The 20,611-nt window shown below is 38.7% G+C and overlaps 1 protein-coding gene across 8 annotated transcripts in view; it reads right to left on the bottom strand.

The window, feature by feature from the left end:
* Window positions 1-20,611, bottom strand: part of si:ch211-272n13.3 (ankyrin repeat domain-containing protein 26) — a 260,148-nt gene that overhangs the window by 130,789 nt on the left and 108,748 nt on the right. For 6 of the 8 annotated variants that reach the window (XR_010976854.1, XR_010976855.1, XM_068050522.1 and 3 more), the window contains 8 exons: window positions 14,076-14,104; window positions 13,911-13,950; window positions 13,759-13,803; window positions 8,530-8,865; window positions 7,585-7,680; window positions 7,085-7,161; window positions 3,672-4,793; window positions 464-741 (listed from right to left, as the gene is read on the bottom strand). Coding sequence is in view for 6 of the 8 variants with exons in the window: in XM_068050522.1 (XP_067906623.1) it covers window positions 464-741; window positions 3,672-4,793; window positions 7,085-7,161; window positions 7,585-7,680; window positions 8,530-8,865; window positions 13,759-13,803; window positions 13,911-13,950; window positions 14,076-14,104 (2,023 nt within the window). In the remaining 2 variants the exon portion in view is untranslated. The remainder of the gene's footprint in view (window positions 1-463; window positions 742-3,671; window positions 4,794-7,084; window positions 7,162-7,584; window positions 7,681-8,529; window positions 8,866-13,758; window positions 13,804-13,910; window positions 13,951-14,075; window positions 14,105-20,611) is intronic. The other 2 variants (XM_068050524.1, XM_068050526.1) reach the window with 2 other exon arrangements.

Here is a 20,611-nt window from a genome sequence, read left to right as displayed (position 1 = left end):
AAATGTCAGCAGGGCAAGTACATGAAATTTGCTGTTAGTTTTAAATACCACAAGAAGTTTACAATCAAATTTCAATTTTAAAAAAATCACTACCTGCAAGATCTTCTTGCCGTAAATAGATTATTTTTCATGCAGTGCATTGCATCAACAAAGTGCAAAATTACTATCAAAATACATTGTATTTCACACAATAAAACTGTCTTTCTAAAGCGAATCTGTACGAGTCCAAATTTTGTTCTCTATGATAGAAAATCATACTAGAAGATCTGTAAGTTTTGCAAGATGGCATCAGAGGCATGTTTAAAATACGTCTGGAAGAGAAAATTACTACAAACATAGTGAGTTTAACTTCAGCAGTCATGCAATTCGTCATAATATCTTTGGTACCAAATACCAATACTAAGTGAAAAAGGCTCTTATTAGAATTACCAAACTATCAAAACATATAGAACAATTAACTCACCCTTTGAAAAAAGGTTTTCTTGTTCTGTCTTTATTAAGAAAGTTTTCCCTTTGTTTCTCTTTATTCAACCTTGTGGTTAAATTGGTCTGCAGCTGTTTAGATGCATCTCCTTGCCCCTTTGCCAATTTCAACTCTAATCTTTCATTATTTTGTTGTTGGATAGATTTCTGCTTTGTACGCCAACTATCCTCATCTTTTCCTGCTGATTCAGAAATGCCTATTTCATTGTGTCTGTTTCTTTCTCTGTTTTGAAAATTCTTAGTTTTTTCTTCTTCAACCTGAAAACATAAAACAGGCTTCTATGATTAACAAAGTCTCATTTAGTAGCCAAAATCATCATTTAAAATATTACTAAAACAATGCTACTGTTGCACTCAAATAAATAATTGAGGACTGGATGCACAAATTTACTGTACTTTACAATCAACACCACATCTAGAAGATATTTATAGAAATCACAACTTTTCACTTCCACTTTGTTTGATGTACCGTAAATCAATTGCCTTTCCCCTACCTCCACACCCAGTACTTCAATGCATTAATAAATCCAGTGCAAGTAACAATCTCAAAAGATTTTTATTTCATGAATGTAAAAAGAAAAAAAAGATCCATCAGTGAGGCTCAAAGAAGTTTTCTGCGCAATGAAGCCTTGTAATGTACTGAAGCAATATTTCATAATACGTATTCCAGAGTTATCATGCGGACAAAAGAAATTGCCTTGAAATTACATGATGAAATACTGTTGTAACAATGCTTTTCAGCTGAGATTTTGCCTCTCCATTATTTTATTGAAGACATTAACCTGTTTAAAATAAATCTCAAATAGCTCCCATTTCAGACATACAGACTAAGGGTTGGATTTTCTTCTCCCGCCGCCAGGCGAAAAAAATGGCGATCTGCACGCACGCCACCATGCTGCCGTGATCTTCCTTGTAGAGGCCCAGGATAATGTGCTGGTTGGGCTGCCACCTCCTCCGCCCAATCACATGGAGGGGGCGGGCTCTCTGACACCGGCAATGGCTTCAGCTGTCTGTGCAAGCACTGGTGCCATTTTTAAAGGGCAGCCAGCCCTGTCGATGTATTTAAATTTTTTAAAAGGAATACCCCCCCCTTCCCAATGTATTGCATTATAACCTATCGCCCCTTCCCATGATTATAATTAAATTTAATATTTGCCCTCTTCCTCCCCACCCCCAAAACACTTAGCTTCAACACTTGACCTTCCCCCTGCACCCCCCAAAATGATCAAAGTGCAGAGGTCACCCCTTCCCACCATCCCCTACACTAGTAATGTAAATTTGACCCCATTCCCACACCTCCCCTCCACTGCACTAAAAATCACAAGTACACCTATTCCCCACCACAGTGACGCCTGCTTTCCCTGGATGGGTAAGTGAAGGTGCGTGAGTGCCGGCTACCGCTCAGAGATCGCGGCCCAAGGGTGAGATTAGAGTGTTTGGTATTTTAATTTATGCATTGTGTCAATTTAAATATTCAAAGCCGGGTCCTGTCGCACAGCGGCAGGGGAGCCACCCCAGAGTCTCATCGCCGCCGGGAAGATCAGGCTTGGCACTCCCGGTGTCGGGCTCAGTGGCGGGCCGCTGCCAGAACAAAGTTCTGAACCCCACTGCCTTGGAGCCCGATGTGGGGAACTCAGTAAAATCCTGCCTAAATGTTCCTAAGCTAGATTCCAACACTAATTTCAAGTCCTTTTTTAGGAATTTTAAAACACACAGGCATGGAGTTTCTGCAAGGGTACAATCTGCAAAATGCACCCAGAATGCGACAGACACTGTGCCAGTTTTGCCAATATGAAGTTACACTAATTAACCTCATTAACACAAGTCCAAATGTAAATTTTCCCATGAATCAGTGCAATCAAGCAACGTAAATTGATTGTAATCGATTAGTGACTGGAACAGGGCAGATTCTCAGAGGTAAAGTAGTTATGACCATAATTCACTCACATTTAAAATTCAACTATCTTTAATGCCATTTCATTCGCTTCTTCCCATATTACGCTAATACCTGGGTGGAAATCATGTGAAAACTCCAAACCAAAATACTTGAGTGTGTAACAATATTTCACATAGTGATAATTAATGTTCTACGGTCAAATCTTTTGCATTTTGTCCTTTTGTGTCAGCATATAGGAGAATACTCAACTTTGAGGGAAGCTATTTAGACAATGCTTTTACTGGTCACTGCATACACAACTAGGGCTGTAAGTGTTATTTTCACACTTGTATCATTATCTGCTATTTCACTTTGTTGAAATAATTTGATGCCAGGCAAGTTTAAAACATTTCTATATATATATATATAAAACAAAAATAAAGCATCAACCTACGTGACAAATCAGAAAGGCAGAATGCTTAATTTAGCCTGAAATAAAAGAGTTTGATGATGACATAAAAACATGATAAACTTATATGTCATGAAAAGACAATGAAAAGGTTAAATAAATTCAAAGCTGAAAATATTTAGATACACAAGATGCAGTTTCGAGTGTACTAACAGGGTTCATTCAAATGTATAAAATAGAATCTCACACACACAACGCCCCCCACCCCCACCCCTCTGCAGTAAACTTCTTTTCATGCCAAACTACCATTACCCACTGGATTTGTCAAATACTTGAACTTTAGAGCAAATTATTACAGCATACAAACAGTACAGTACAAAATGTTTAGTAGTATTTTCCTGCAATAGAGCAGTGAAGTAATTTCATAGATGAACAATACAGTTCACTTTATTTTGTTGATCCAGTACACATTTAAATTTTGGTAAAGAAATCTTCAATTTTGCCATGGAAATAATTGTGGTTGTATTATTACCATCTAGAACCAACAGACTTACCATTGGAAAAAATAGCCAATTATCTGAAAATAGTAGAGCAACATGTAAATAAAAGGCCAATCAATTATGTATTTTACACTGCTTTCTCTGTACTATAACTCAATTCAATAGAAATCATCTTTAATTCACTCAACTATTAAAAAGGTAAAAAGGAATTACCTTTTCCGATTTCAGCACAATTGGTATGTAAGTTGTACTTGTTGTACTAAAAAGTTATATCACCTGAAAACCTAGAAATATTAATTTCATTCGCACTACTTCCCTTCAAACTAGGCAAAATGAGGAAAACGCTTCAGGCAAAACAGGAGCACTTGCACACATAATGGAGGATTATTAGGGAAACGTCTACCTCTTTCTGCAGCTGTACTTTCTTTTTCTCCAAAGCCAGGAATACGACTTTCAGCATTCCTACCTCATTCTTAAATCGCTGCACATCTTCCTCCAGCTCTTCATCCAAGTAAGGTTTAGCAGCTACTACAGAAGCCAACTGGAGGTTTCTTGGATAGCCCTCCAAAACATCCACTGGTATCGCGAGATTTCTTACATCAAGATGAGAAATACACTTGGACACAACACCTTCCCTTCTTGTGGATGAAAACTCAACAAATTCTGTACTGTGCTTCAGAGTCTTTTCCAAGGAATCAGGATTCTTGTTATCAGAACTTACTTTATCAGTACTAGAGTGCAATTTAAGAGAATCATCATCTGCATCAGAGTCTAAATCAGTAACATAACCAGCAACATCAGTTCCTTGTTCCTTTAAGATGGACGATTCAATTTTTTTTACATGATCTTCTTTAGTTGTCTCCCACTTTAACTCCTTTGACTCACTAACTTTCTTAGATGCACAAGTATGCTCCAAGCTATTTTCATCATTATTTACTGCTGGTTTTGATTCAGGCACTTCACAGAGTGTTTGCCGCTCATCTCTTGCACCTGTTGGCCCTGTACTAAAATCTTCCAATTCCTGTTGCTCTGGGATCAGATGAAGTACTTTGTGGTCACATTCATCATATCCATTCTCTTCTTTTAACTCTTTTTCTAAAACTGTATCTTCATTATTCTTAAGGGCCACAATTACAACTCCTTTATTAGATTCATTGCTCGAATATTTTCTATCACAATCTTCTGAATGTTCCAGGGTAATTGCACCATCTTTGTTCTGTCGAATTTCTTCAAACCTTTGTTTCAGCTCAACTGTGAGAGTTTCTAGTTGTGGTACTATTTCCTTCTTTTCTTTTCCAACCCAGACTTTTACATATCGTTTCTCCAAGGCCAAGCCACTCTTTTCATTTATCCCCATAACCTCAGCAGCACTCTCACTACTATCAAAAGCAGGCTCTTCATTCAGGTCCACTTCTTCTACTTTCTGCTGTGAAAGCAAAACTCCCTCACAAGATTGATGTGTAGATTGTGGGCTTTTGGTGGACAATTTGCCATCATCATTGGTTGTTTCTAAAATATGTTTATCCTTGCGAAAGCATGCGAAACAGGTAAAGAGAAATCAGGCATCATAACCAACAAAAGATAAGTATGCAATGGATTAAACAGAAAAATATACACTTCTTAAGAACACAAAAGGTTGTACGTTAGATTAGTAAACATAGGAGCACCACACATAGTCAGTGACAGTGATTCATGAAAATTATCTCATGCCCTGACCTTGAGAAACATCAATAAATTTGCGACCATCAGAGACTGGCATACACAATTATCAGCAAACAAATATTTAATGCTACATTAAAGATACATGAAGTACCTCACATTATGTGACACTGGGAATTGGGTTCCAATGTTCCTTAATTGGTTTGTATCAATCATACAGTCATCTTTAAATCCAATAGAATTCTACATATTGTCATTATAATTATTTGCCAATTAATTCGAACTATATGGAACATTAACTTATATTACTGAATGGCCTCGTTCTATATTGTAGGAAGACTGTACATTTACTTGTATACTAACTGCCTTCTTCATAGAATGCCTGTAAACTATACATGTGGAGTATTAGTTATATATAGTGGGTGAATTATTTTTGAAACCACATACCATACCAATATATAATAGTTTAAAGCCATTTTCTGCCAATTCAGCATCTTCCCCATTTCCAATTATTTAATGCTCGATTGGATATCTAATTTTAGAATAATCAAACTTTGTCCAATACTTTTCCCATTCATGTTGATTTTACAGAATTATTTCATATTTCTGCACTGAACTTGTCTGTGAGACCATATCAGAGCTCAGTAGTTCTATCAAGGACCATTTAACAGTCTTCTATGGTGATAAATCCCCATTGATTAAAGCCATTATAATAATTCACTCTTTGAAAAATCGTTTCTAGTAATTAACTCAGTGTATCTTAATCATTAAAATGAAGTTAAAAGTACTTAAAAGATGAGCAGATACTATTTTTAACCTGTACAGTAAAATGTGAAAGTAATCACTCAATTTTTTTTACCCCAAAAGTGGGAAATATTTTTTGACACAATAGGTGTAAATTTATACTTGATTGCTATTTGAATACCTACCAGTCTCCTTTTGTACTATTTCACTACTATATGAGAGCAGACAGGGCCCTCAAATAAACAAAAAATGATAAATCTAAAGATATGCAATTGACCCCAAATGATTTGGAACTCGTGTGTATTTCACCCTCAAGCCAACACCAAACGCACACTATGCAGATTATCATTACCTTACTATTAAGCAGTTTCCTCTATTTGCAAATATTAAAAAGAGAGTATAAAATGAAATCAAGGAAAATCTATCCCTGGATGCATTCCTCCACAGCAAAGATATGTGCCAAAATCAATCATAAACAACAATAAAAATGTTTAAATACTTAATTATTTTACGAAAAAGTATATACACTGGGATGGGTGGTATATGAAATAAAATAATTTCTGTTACAGCTCATATAATTCATTCACACTATAGCAGTCATGAGTTATGATGCTAGTCCCACAGTTCTACATTTTCTCACACCAGACATAAATCTTAAATAAAAATGTTGCGAATGACTATTCGGAAGACATGTGGTCTTCCTCTCACTAAAGGGATGAAAATGATATTCTGCTGTTACCTATCAAGCATCCTCTGTGTATTTAATGAATGGAAAAACCATTGTAACTCCAAATTCCAGGAAGTATAATGCAAGTAAACAGCAAGTCCAAGTGGACACACATCTGTAAACCTAGCTGCATCAAATGTAGAAACGAGTAATTACTGAAAAGATGGCCATAGAAAAAAAAGGACACTTTAACAGGTTGTTTAGCAAAATTAGATGTCCATTTTAAATACTGTCTTTCCAATATTTCTCTTGCGACTTGGTCATCACAGTAAAAATGAACTTTACAGCTTCTTAATTTTGTAAATGGTTAAAATAGAACTAACGGTAACTAATTGTTGACGGTTCAATCAACGTAACACCATACTTTTTTTTTTACTGTATGGAGTTTTATAACAGGTTAAAAACAATGCACTCTTCCTGGAATAAAATATTGCACCTAGATTTAGCCAATACTGTAATCATTAACTTTTGCTAACTTGTATTTTAATTACTGGGTGAACTTAGTTTAATTAAACAACCATGCCAGTCAATTTCTGGTTGAATGTATGTAGTTATGTTTTATTTACATTTTTTTAAATAAATGTATGTGGGTTTTTAAAAAAAATGGATTTTCATAAAATATGCAAACAAATTTGCACAAATAAAAAGGCTATAAATTTACTTTCACAGTCAGGCACGAACCTCACCTTCTCCCTTTTCCAGTCACATTTCTCTTCCTTTTCATTATCTTCATCCTCTGATGGAAGCATTTTCAGTTCACACACTGCAGGCATATTTATAGAATTTATCAATAGCTTTAAAAGTATATTTTGAAAAATCAGACATGTGAAATTGTCCCCAGTGGAGATTGCAACTATTTGTGATTGAAGTAGGCACAACTGAGAAGACATGCTTCTGGGTAAATTAGAAGTTCCACCATTTTTGTGCGGCCATTACAGTCAAGTATTATGCATCCCACAGCTGAATTACTGACTTCTTGTCAGTTGTATTGGTTAAGTGGCAATTTAGCTGAATAAGCAATATGAATATTATTGCAGACACATCACAACTGGTAGATTATCTGCTGTTGCCAGTAATTAATGTGTTTTTTATATTTAACTGGAAGGTATTAATAGCTGTCAAAAAATGATTAGCTTTTCCTTTGCCAAAGAAAAGATGACCCAAAATCATTTGTTTTTCTTTGTACCTTGGTTGGCAACAGTTTGAACTTCTTGATGCTCATGTTCTACAGACAAACTTGTCCCCAAGGGAAAGTCCTTTTCCTCTGAATTCCAATCAGTTTCTGATTTGAAAGAATGTAATGAGTCAAATCAATAGTACCGTATTACTTCAGTTTCAATCTGACAATATATTAGTTCTTCAAAATCAGTGGCCAATGAATACCAAGTAAGATACGAGATTTATTTTTCTCTCAAAAGGCCATTTATTCAGAAAAAACAACTTTACCCCTGGTGATTAACATAAATTAAAAACAGTTTTAAAACCATTTCATGGCGAGATATTTCTCTGGCTCAAACAAATGCCACATCAAGTAATACTATCAATGCGATAATATTTGAGAACCAGTTCTGATGGAAGGTCACAGGCCTAAAGTGTTAACTCTGTTTCTCTTTCCACAGATACGGCCAGACCTGCTGAGTACTTCCAGCATTTTCTGTTTTTATTTCAGGTTCCAACATTTGCTTTTGTAAGAGGGAATTAGTTATGTTTCTTAATTCTGTTCCATATTTTAATTCATTCTATTTGGAGCTGTAGCGCTGCTTTAAGAACATAAGAAATAGGAGCAGTCGACCACACGACCCCTCAAGCCTGCTCCACCATTCAATACAATGAGACTGTGCCCCTAGTATCACTTGATATTGTATGATGCAATTGCCAAGCTCTTTTATTAAAACTTCACTATTTTATAATAAAGTAGCTATCTCGAGAATCCATTCAAAAGTTTTCCTCACAGTTCAGTAACACACAAAGGTTTGTAACCTCTTACTTTCTCCTTGTGGGGTAACCTTATACTGAAATAAATTAACTGTACAAGAAGTAACATGGAATATCTACCTTTATATTTGCATTATGGATTAATAACGAGGGTCTAGAGCTCAGTAAAAATAAAACATAACTCCATCATACATACCATTTTCATTTTCCTGTTTAACTGATATGGAATTGTTGAGCAGAGTTTCAGGAGCAACTTGGTATTGCACAGAAGGATGTGAAGCCAACCTAGTTTTCAACGAATCAGGTGAGCCTTGAGACTGTGATGTTTTGTGGACACATGTGGTCTCTTCAGAAGTTGACTTAGGTTTGTTTATTAGGATCTTGGTATTGGACAGCTCTTTTTTTGGTGACTGAAATGGCTGGAGTGCAGGTTTGCCATCTTCCCTATTTAAGTTTACTTGTGACGTAAAATTAAAGACATCAGACGATAGCTTTTTACCAGAAGCACTGACAGAGTCCCAATCTGAGGCATCTATTTAAAACAAAATCCATACTTTATTACCAAAATACTACGAGCATTGAAATACATTCTGCAAAAGTTATAAACTCAAGTTCCACTCCAGAATTTGAGCACATAACATATGTTGACACTCCATTGCAGCACTCAGGGAATGCGTAATTGTTAGGATATGCCACCTAAAGCTTCATCTGTCAGTTCTGGTGAACTATTCAAAGAAGAATAGGTGGGTTCTTCTGGTGTCTCAAACAAGATCCCTCCCCCAATCAATGGGCTGGATTTTAAGCACCCGGACTGCCCGCCGCCATGATGTTGCACGCGGTGGCTAAACTAAAGACACCAGTTGGCCTGCACCCCCCACCCCACCAAACACATGGAGGGGGAGGGCTCTCCGACGCCGACAACAGTGCCAGTTGCCTGTGCACAGGCGCTGGTGCTGTTTTTAAAGGGCAGCCAGCCCTGTCGGCAAATTTACATTTTTAAAGGTAAACCCTCCTGTCCCTGCTGTTCCTATCAAAGATCTATCACCCCTTTCCCACCCTCCAAATAATAGCTATTTGCCCATCTCCTCCCCCAAAACACTTAGCTTTCAAACATGACCTTCCCCTCCCTCCCCCCACACTAAACATGCACAGGTCACCCCTTCGTACCATTCCGTACACTAATGATGAGAATTTGACACCACACACCGCACTAAAAATCTTATATTCCCCCCTTCCCCACCACTGCGGCGCCAGCATTCCCCAGACAGGAAAGTGAAGGCGCCCGAGTGCTGGCCGCCACTCTGAAGATCACGGTCCGACTGTAAGATTGCAGGTAAGTTTATTTAAATATATTAATTTAATTAATTAACATTATTTAAATTTAGGTCCTGTCACGGAGCCTTGCTGCCGCCAGGAAGTTCGGGCCCGATCCTCCTGACCTTGGAATCCGTGGCAAGCCGCTGCTGGAACAATCTTCCAGCACCACCACCCGCCCTGTTACCGAGTCCAACATTGGGAGCCCTGTAAAATCCCAGCCAATATCACCAAACACAGATCAACATAAGAACAGTGCCTCCTAGTTCTAGACTCACTCACAAGAGGAAACATCCTTTCCACATCCACCTTGTCAAGACCGTTCAGGGTTTTATATATTTCAATCAAATCTCTCCTCGCTCTTCTAAACTCCAGTGAAAACAAGCCCAGTCTGTCCAACCTTTCCTCATAAGACAACCTGCTCATACCAGTATCTATCCAGTAAACCTCCACTGAACCGCCTCCAATGCATTTACATCCTTCCTTAAATAAGGAGACCAAAACTGCACAGTATTCGAGATATGGTCTCACCAATGCCCTGTATAAATGAAGCATAACATCCTTACTTTTATTATCAATTCCTCTCGTAATAAAGGACAGCATTCCATTAGCCTTCTTTATTACTTGCTGTATCTGCATACTAATTTTTTTCTGACTCGTGTGCTAGAACACCTAGATCCCTCTGCATCTCCGAATTCTGCAGTCGTTCTCCGTTTAAGTAATACACTGATTTTTTATTCTTCCTGCCAAAGTGAACAACTTCAGTTTCCCACATTATACTCCTTTCTGCCAGATTTCTGCCCACTCAAATGTCTGCCTCTGCTTCTCTATTGATCTATCTCCTAGCCTAGTAACCCAGTTCACTTCAGCTAGCTCAGCTTTCATGCCCACAGAGTTGCCCTTATTTAAGTTTAAAATACTAGTCTTAGACCCACTCTTCTCTCTTTCAAACTGGATGTAAAATTCAATAATATTGTGGTCGCTGCTACCTTGAGGTGCCTTTACTCTGAGGTCATTAATTAATCCTGTCACATTACACAATACCAAGTCTAATATAACCTGCTCTCTGGTCGGTTCCAGAACGTGTTGCTCTGAGAAACTATCTCAAAATGCATTACATGTGAAACAGTTTGTATGCTTCAGAGATGTGTTCGATAAATGCGCATCTTCCTTCATCAGACACTAAAATAGTATTAATTGCAATTTGAAATTGGTGTGTATTTCTTGCTATTTAATGAATAATAATTTCCTATTTCCTTCCTCACCTGCCACCCCCACCCTGAAGAAAAATAAATTGAGTTTCATCTGTTGGGATATAATATTGAAAAATTGTGCATGCGCTATGAAGTATTTCCTACCCACAAATTTTACAATAAACACATGTATACTCAAATTTTCAACATGCATAACTAGCAGGCAAGGCTTGGACTGGGAGCTTTGAAGTTGAAAAATTAGTCTTTCCATTGTGTATTGTAAAATTATGTACAGTTCTGTTACACTGTACTTTTAGGAGACCTTTTGACACATTGATGGATAGTGCAATTGAGCACAAATTGAAATTTCAAGCTTTTTAGGGTTACGGCAGCTTGGCAGCATCGCTCAGGTTTGGAGGGCACAGGGTGATCGAGGTTTCTGCCTGATAAAGAGCTGGCCCTCTGTCCTATGCCTGGAAATTCAGAAAAAATCCTTGTTAGCTTGTGCTCTGTTTCAATTTAGCTTCTGGAATAGGCTTAATACTGTCTAATGCAAAGGTCTGCAACCCCTGTGGCACAGGGGCCACACGCCGAAGACTCAGGTGCGGCCCCCAATCTTGGTTGATCAAACCCATTTTGAAAATAATTAAATGGCTTGTTTCGTTTTTTAAAAATTTTATTAACTTGCGAGAAACATTTTGTAAAAGACCTTTAAAATGTTGAAATGTACCTCTGTCCTGTTTTTCATTATTATTGGCATTTGAGTAGTAGCATTGGGGCTCTTAAGATATTGCATTTTTTACTAAATTTAAAAAATGACTCTTCTTGCTATTAAGATTGCAGACCCCTGGCCTACTGCTTTCAGAGTTTCAGGCACAGTCTTTGCATTACTGGCTTTAAACAGGTGAATATCCACAGATGCCTCATCTGCATTTGTTGGGAGTTGGGCTACACTTACTTACAAGGCCTGGGGGCAGGGGGAGGGTGCATGATGTTTCATTTTGTGGCTAGCAGTAAGAGATGCCTGCCTAACTGTTCCTGGGCAAACTGATCCTCCAGTGGGTACATACCTATATTTGAAGGTATTATGAGTCCTATCATGTCCTCTGTGCCCTCCCAGACTGCTATCCAGGATAGCTCAATGTGGAACACTGTCTGAACATGCGTAGCAGCATATTTTTCGGATTGTGCTCACTGCCTCCTTCGCCTTGTGACAACTGTGCATCAGCTGAGGCTCAGTTGGTAGCATTCTCGCCTGTGTCAGAAGATCCTGGGTTCAAGTCCCACTCTAGGGGCTGATTTTTATAAGCCCGTCCCCGCGGAAAAAATGGCAGCCCACCTGTGTGGGCCGCATGTCAAACACCTGCCGCGATTCCAAGCGCAGCGGCTCATTTAAATAGTGGGGGCTGGCCATTCCCCTCCCGACCATGTGGAAGGGGCGGGCTGTCCATCCACAGCAATGGCGCCAGCTGCCTGTTCGCAGGTGCTGACGCCATTTTTAAAGGGCTATCAACCCTTACAGGGAAATTTAAATATTTAAAGGGAATTTGAATTTAAATAAATAAAAACATCTCTTTTGCCCCTCTCCCACGCCCCCAATAACAATTAAATTAATTATTAGCCCTCCCCCCCCCCCAACCAAAACACTTACCTTTACGATCTGACCTTCCCCACCACCCCACCGCACCCCCTCCCCAAAACTGCACAACCTTTCAACTTCAGCCCTTCCCACCATCCCCTACACCCATGACGCTAAATTGATCCCACTGATCCAAAGGTGTGGCAGTGCCAGCCACCGGGACTAAGATCGCGGTGGGACATCAGGAGGAGACGTGAGATTCATTAATGCAATTATTTTAATTTATTTAAGTATTTAAATTGCCGTCCCATCATCTGGTGGTTGTGAAAGGCGCTATACAAATGTAAGTCTTTCTTTCTCATTTTAGATGCTATCAGTTAGCAATTCCAAGACTTGCGCAGGCACATCACCATATTTCATAGGCAAGCAGCAATCATGAATACATCTCAAATGCTTTTAAGCTCCCCAAAATGAAGGTCTAGCTCAAGAGAACATATTGAATGTAGAACATCCCAAAGATGCTTCACAAATTCCATCCTTCTCTATAGGATAAATGTTTGATTTTAATAACATCCACATAACACCGCGCACCCCCCCACCCCCCCCCCCCCCAACTCCACCAGACTGCTTTATTAACTTTTTCTTTATATGCAATATGTATTTTGCCATTGTCTGTCTATAAATATCCAAAGTAAGCAAAAAGTAATGAAATGTCATGAAGTGACAAAATCATGCAAAAATTAAGCACCTGGTTCTCAAAAAATATCCATTGTTAGCGTGGACTGAAGATATCAAAATAATATAGAAATAGTATACATATCATATGATCTCAGTTTCGTGTCAACGTGAAGTAGTTTCAATGAGCATATAAGAGAACGCAGCATTCTATCTTGTGACTGTATTAAAATCAAGTGCGAGAGCTTCACTTTGGTGTGGTACAACTTCAGCTAGCAAAGTGCCATGTTTTAGAAGCATATTGGCGGTTCACTGGACTTCTTAGACACCTTTAAAGTTAGTATAGTTTTTTTTAAATTGTAGGAGAGCACAACATTGTCTGTTCTCTTAATATAAAATATTAGTTGTCTATGCATACATCCAAGTGCACATGCAGTTTCGCTCTGGTTACCCTCTGTGATTCATAGCAAGGTAGCCAGCAACCGTAATTCAGATCTGTTGAGTATTCATATAGTAACAGCCAAACGTTTCGCTACAGGAGGGTCTTCTACATGCAATCACTCATTCCTTCAATCTGTTCAAACCTGTTCATTTTTCCTTTTCAATAACTTACATATTAATAATGATACTTGACTGTGTCATTATTAAGACCTATGACAATTACCTTCTGTATCACCTGCACCAATTAAGCCAAGCTCTGCAATTAAATCTGGAACAGAAGAAAAATAGAGCACGTTTGACTGGAAGGAAAAAAATACAAGTAATAAAATTACTCTTTCTTTTCTTAAGCATTCAAATGATAATCCTATGTTGTACCTGACTTCTGTTTATTTTCTGCAAATTTTGGTAATGGTGGCTTGAAAGAAACAGAATCAAGAGTTAAAAAGTGTACATAATTTGACAATGATGTTTTAATTTTCAAACCACATAAATGTATTGTACTTACAAAAAATAATCGTATAAAACAGAAATATGTATTACCTGTGCCAAAGTATTCAATTCCAATGATTCTATTGGGAATAATGAAAGACACAATTAACAGTACTGTATCTGAAACAAAACGTCAATTGCTTAGTTTATTGGCTCACACAAGTACTTTACTTGATCACAATCATACAGACCAACGCTAGCGCACCATTTCTCAAGAAATACTTGATTCCCCAGGCAAATATTTACTAACTGTAACACAGGTGCAAATAAGTGGCATATATTACATAGAATTTATGGCACAGAAATAAGCTATTTGACCGAACTGGTTTATGCCAGTGTTTATTCTTAACATGAACCTCCTCCCACGCTGCTTCATCTCACCCCATCAGTATATTTATAAGATAAATTTAAAATAAGATCATATGTGATATATCAGCAAAAACATAACCTGCAGTGCTAGTGATATAAAGGATTCTTCTGATTAATTTTCCATTATGCACTACAGCTAGTTAAAGGATAAGAGAGAAAAGATTTTTGGCATTATTCCACTCAAAAACTATTGCTCTGATCAAGTATAAAGAATGATGTCCGTATCCAGACTACATTCGTCAAGCCTTCCAGATTAGTTATCCTATTGTTCCTTGATTCCCCCTCAAGAAAGAATGCAAAACATGTCTGGTCTGAGGAAGGCACAAGCATTCAACATTATGCCTCTGGAATAACAAAAAATCTGACTGGAATCCTCAGAACATACGAACCAGCAAGATTAGATTTAGTTCTGATGAAGGGTCACTGACCTGAATCGTTAACTCTGCTTCTCTCTTCACAAATGCTGCCAGACCTGCTGAGTATTTCCAGCATTTCTTGCTTTTATTTCAGATTTCCAGCATCTGCAGTACTTTTCCTTTTAGATTCAGTTTAACCTAGTTTTTCTTCTAAAAAATATGCACAATAATCAGTGCCAAAAGATGGTTGTATCTGCTGAAGGAAATCCAATTTTATCTGTTTAGCACTTTTCCTTTTAAACACTATCAGATCACAGGTTCAATTTTGATTCCACAGGGTGCAATCACTCGTGCAACTAACTCACATGCTTTAAGACAAAAACAAACTACTGCGGATGTTGGAAATTGAACAAAAATAGAAAATTCTGGAAATACTCAGGTCAGGTAGTATTTGTGGAGAGACAAACAGAGCTAACATTTCAAGTTGTTGACCTTTTTTCAGAAACTGGCAAAGGTTGGAGATGCAACAGGTTTTAAGCAGGTACAGGGACAGGATGGAAAGAACAAAAGGGAAGGTCTGTGATGAGATGGAAGGCAGCAGTGATTAAATGACAAATGAACGATGGGGCAAGGCATAAGGGAATGGTAATAGGGCAGGTAAAGCAACAAAAATGGGTCTGGAGGAGCCGTAAGTCACACCAGCAGAATCATACAAACTCACAGCACAGAAAGAGGTCATTTGGCCAGTCATGCCTGTGCTGGCTCTTTGAAAGAGCAATTAAACCAAGTCCCACATCTTTACTTTTTGACTGTAACCCTGTAAGTTCCAAATTATTTATGGAATCACTTCCAGCACCTTTTCAGATAAAGCATTCAGGTATTTCAGAGGAATCAGGTATTTCTTGAAAAATGGTGTGCTCGCATTTGACTCAGTGAAAAAGAATCTCCTCTCCCCCCTAGATCTTATGTCAATCATTTTGAATTTATGACCTACTTGCCAGAGGGAATATATTTTTCCCTATTTACTCTATCAAAACTTCTCTCATCATCTTGAAAACCTTTATTAGGTCACTTCCTAACTTTCTCTGTTCCAAGGAGAAGAGTTCTAACTTTTCCAACCTCTCCTCACAACTGAAGTCCCCAATCCCCGGTAACAGCCCAGTAAACTTCCTTTGCTTCCAGTGCCTTGAGATCTTTCCTGAAGTGTGGTGCCCAGAATTATCCACAATATTCCAGCTGAGGCCTAATCAGTGATTTCTAAAAAACTCTAGCATGGTCTCTGCTTTTATATTCCATTCCTCCATTTATAAGCCAAAATAACCCATATGCCTTTTTAACCACCAACCTGCCCTACCACCTTTAAGGATTTGTGTATACAGACACAAAAATCTCTCTGCTCGATTACACTTTTAAAAAACTGCCACCTCCAGTTTACAGTCTCCATATTAGTACTCCCAAAGTGCATCTCTTCACACTTTTCCATATGGAACTCATCTGCCATACTTCTGCCCACTTCACCCACCTGTCTGTCATCCTGAAGCCTGTAACTATCCTCATCATGATCTACTAATTTGCCAAGTTTCATATCAGCTTTATAATGCTACTCCCTACACCTGTCTAGGTAGTTAAGAAAAATTACAAAGCGTAATTGACCCAAAACTGACCAGTGGGGAACACCACTGCAAACCACCTCCCAATCTGAAAAACATCCATCACCACTGTTTGCTTCAAGTCATTAAGCCAATATTGTATCAATGGCACCATTTCTATCTTAGTTCCATTGGCTTCCCGCTCCATCACAAGCCTCTTGTGCGGCACTTTGTCCAATGCATTCCAAAAGTCCATACATACAACATCTACTGCACTTCCCTGATGAACCTGCTCAGTTAGTTAAGAATTCAATCAAATTAGTCAGACACAATTTACCTTCAAAAAATCCACGTTGACTCTTCTTGATTAACCTATGTCTTTCCAAATATAAGTCAATTTTGTCCCTGATAATGGCTTCCAATGACTTCCCCACTACCAATGTTAGGCTGATCGGCTGTAGTTTCTTGGTTTATCCCTCTCCTCTTTCTTAAATAGTGGTATAACATTATCAACATTCCAGTCCTCTGGCACTTTTCCTGTATTCAATGAGAATTAAAAGATTGTGACTAATGACTCTGCTATTTCTACCTTTGCTTCTTTCAGGAACCTAGGACCTTTGGAACCAGGTGACTCACTAAATTTCAAAAATGCTACTCTTTTAGTACATCCTCTTTATTATTATCCTGTCCATAACTTCTTTCTCGTCCTTTAATGTAACCTTCACATTATCTGCTTCCTTTGTGAAGACAGACGCATAGTACTCATTTAATACTTTCATCATGTCGTCTGCCTTGAAATGAAGATCTCCCTTTGGTCCTTAATAGGCCCAACATTTTTTCCTTAGCAAATCACTTACACTTTGTGTTTATAAAATGTTTTAGGTTTCAATTTAATGTTGCCTGCTGATCTTTTCTTATAACCTTTCTAGGCCTTCGGTATTAACTTTTTAAATTTCCTCCTATACCTTCCATAATCTTCCTGGTTATTAACGGAATCTTGCTCCTAACATTAGTCATAAGCCCCCTTTTTCTGTTTTATTTTAACTTTTGCTTCCTTCATCATCTGGGGCACATTAGTTTTTTGATGCTTTACTTTTCCCCTACAAAAGGAATATGTCTTGTTTGCACCCGGGTTATCTCTTCCCTGAATGCCCTCCATTGCTCCATTACTGCTTTACCCTGGAATCACCTTTTCCAATCTCCCTGTGCTAGGTCTCTTAAATCACAGAAAGTAGCTCTTCCCTAGTTGAGCATTTTTACCTTTGATAGTTACTCGTCGCTTTCCATAATTACTTTAAAGCGAATTATGTTATGGTCGTTGTTATCTAGTTAATCTCCGACTGTAACACATTTTGCTTGCCCGACTTCATGAACCAGAACCCGATGCAGAACTGCTTCCTTCCTTGTTGGACTGGCGACATATTGAAAAAGGAATTTCTCCTGTGCACACATCAGAAATTATTCTCCTTCCCTAGGATTATGATTTCCCAGTCTATATTAGGGTAATTAAAGTCTCCTATTACTACTCTTTTTTTGTTACACAGCTTTGAAATTTGTTGGCAAAGTAAACCTGAGATTATTACTTTTGTGGTCTTTTTTAAAAATGTTTTTCCTAACCCCTGAAATTCTGCCTGAAGGACCGCAATAGTTTTCTATTTATATCATTGGTTCCTGTCAGGACACAACTTCCGGCTGTTCCCCTTCTCCTCGCAGAATATCCTGTACCTGTTCCGTGATATCCTTTGACCTGGCACCAGGGGTGCTAACATTCCAATTGGGAATCACGTTTGTGGTTACAGAAACACCTGCTTATGCCCCTATCTCCAATGAATATTGCATTGCTACCTTTTCCCCGGTGTGCAGTCAAATCTCCCGTCGCGCCAGGCTTTTGATTCTTACTGCATTCCTCCAAGTAGTCATTACCCTCCTTGGTGTTCCAAAAGTGAAAACCAGTTAGTGATTGCCAGTGGCTTGGGGAATTCTTGCACTACCTGTTTCTTCCTCCTACCCTATATGGTGGTCACCCATTCTCTCACCTCCTGCACCTCTGTAGCCGTGGAGTGACCACATCCTGAAACGTATGTCCGAGGAAACTCTTGGACACCTGGATACACTGCAGTGACTCCAGCCGCTCCTCAAACTCAAACTTGGACCTTCAGCTTGAGCAACTGATTATCCAGGATGCATCAAGTTTCCTGGTGTTCCCACATAGAACAGGATGTGCATGCAACAGATCTTAGTTGGCCTGCCATGGTAGTCAATCCACTGACCTCTAAATCACTGGAGATTCAGACCACTAAAAATATTTAACACTGAACTCTAAAATCTAAAATAACTGACATATAAGACACTGAGACCTATAAAATTCTTAGCACTGACCTCTAAAAGACTGATACTAAAATAGTAAAAGATTAAAGGCACTGAAAATCATATCCATCAATCTAAAACACAATGGAAACAACCATCAAGTGAATTTCGCCAGTGAAAAATGAACAATTTAATAAAACAAACTAAAAAACTAACAGTTACCTGCTAACCACCAATCTGTTTCCTCTGCGACTGTGATGTCACTTTTGAATTTCTTTCTCAGTATTCCACATTTAGTTGCGCTCTGACACTGACTTATCTCCACTCACTCTGACTCCCATCAGCTCTACCACTTTTATGCGTTGCCCTTTCCCCATGGGCTCACACTCTCCCCGACTCTTGCAGTGTTTCCCCTCAGGCTCGCTCTCTGACTTTTGCACTGTTTCCACTCAGGTTCCCTATCATTAACTCGCACTGTTTCTACTCAGGCTCGTTCTCACTGCTCACACAGATGCTGTCCAAATAAAATAACAGCAGTAATGATGTGAACTTGGTGAACCCAATGTTGAACACAAAAGGCTGTAAAGTGCCTCATTGAAAGATGACTTCCTCAAGCTTCACTGGAACAGTGTAGGAGGCAGAGGACAGAGAGGACAGAGTGGGAGCCAGACTGAGAATGAAAATGGCAACCCTTACCCTTTCGCCTCCTCTCCCCATAGTCCAGGGCTCCAAACACTCCTTCTAGGTGAAACAGCAATTTACTTATACTTTTAGTTTAGAATACTGAATTCACAGCTAACAGTGGCTCTTCAGCTACACTGGGGTGACCAAACAGAAACTGGATGACTGCTTTGCTGAACAACTCCAGTGAGTGCTCAAGCATGACTCTGAGCATCCGGTCATTTGCTATTTTAATTTTCCGTCCTACTCTGACTTCGGCCTCCTATACTGTTTCAATGAAGCTCATTATAAGCTGGAGGAACAGCACATCATATTTTGATTTGGCACTGTACAGCTTTCTGGACTCAACATTGAGTTCAACAATTTAGATCATAACTACTGCTCCCATTTTTTCAGACAGCAGGTACTGGTAATGACTCTGTTATTGTCATTTACAACTCCTCTAGAGGCATCTTTTGTTACCACCCACTTTTGCTTTGCCCATTATCCCTGTCATCATTTAATCACTCCTGACTTCTCAAACCTTCCCTTTTGTTCTTTCCATCCCTAACCCCCCCATCCCTCCCCAACAACCTTTCCCTGCCTCTGTACTTGCTTAAAACCTGTTATATCCCTAATGTCTGGCATTCTGACAAAAGGTCAATGACCTGAAATGTTAACTTTGTTTCTCTCTCCACAGATGCTGCCTGACCTGCATTTTCTGTTTTTATGTTCTGCAACTACTTTCGATATGCTGGATATCAAAATAACTTTTCAGTACAAACTCATTCCGCAGAGATTGCAGAAACAAGAAAATTGACAAACCTTGATCTGAGTGTAGGTGATTGCTCAAGTAACACTGTGACCATATGGTTGATATTAAAATATTTTTACGTTTACAATATTAGTGTTTTTCTTTCTTTAAATCAGATAAGGTGGCTCCTCCCCCAATTTGGACTGGTATCTGCTCAAGTTTTGAAAGGTAGCTGAAGTATATTATTTGCTACCTAACCTTGGCTGCCAGCAGAGAGTAACAAGAAGCTGAGATTTGTAGGGAAAATGGCAGCCTTGACCAGAAGGCCAATCACTTCATGAAACAGGAAAAATAATCCCTTTTTATACATTTTTCATTGTCTAGATTGTGCACAACAGTGCTACCATTCAGATGAATACTAATTGCACTGCCTCACCCTGACTGATTCTTTAAAGAGGCAGCCTACTTTAGATGAGACCTTGCAGAAGCTCAACGCCAACTCACAGACACCTCTTCCTACCTCCCTCTGGACCATGACCCCACCACCGAACA

The sequence above is a fragment of the Heterodontus francisci genome, chromosome 18 (genome assembly GCF_036365525.1).
Source record: "Heterodontus francisci isolate sHetFra1 chromosome 18, sHetFra1.hap1, whole genome shotgun sequence".
NCBI classification, from domain to species: domain Eukaryota; kingdom Metazoa; phylum Chordata; class Chondrichthyes; order Heterodontiformes; family Heterodontidae; genus Heterodontus; species Heterodontus francisci.
This window is presented reverse-complemented; position numbering and strand designations above follow the sequence as displayed.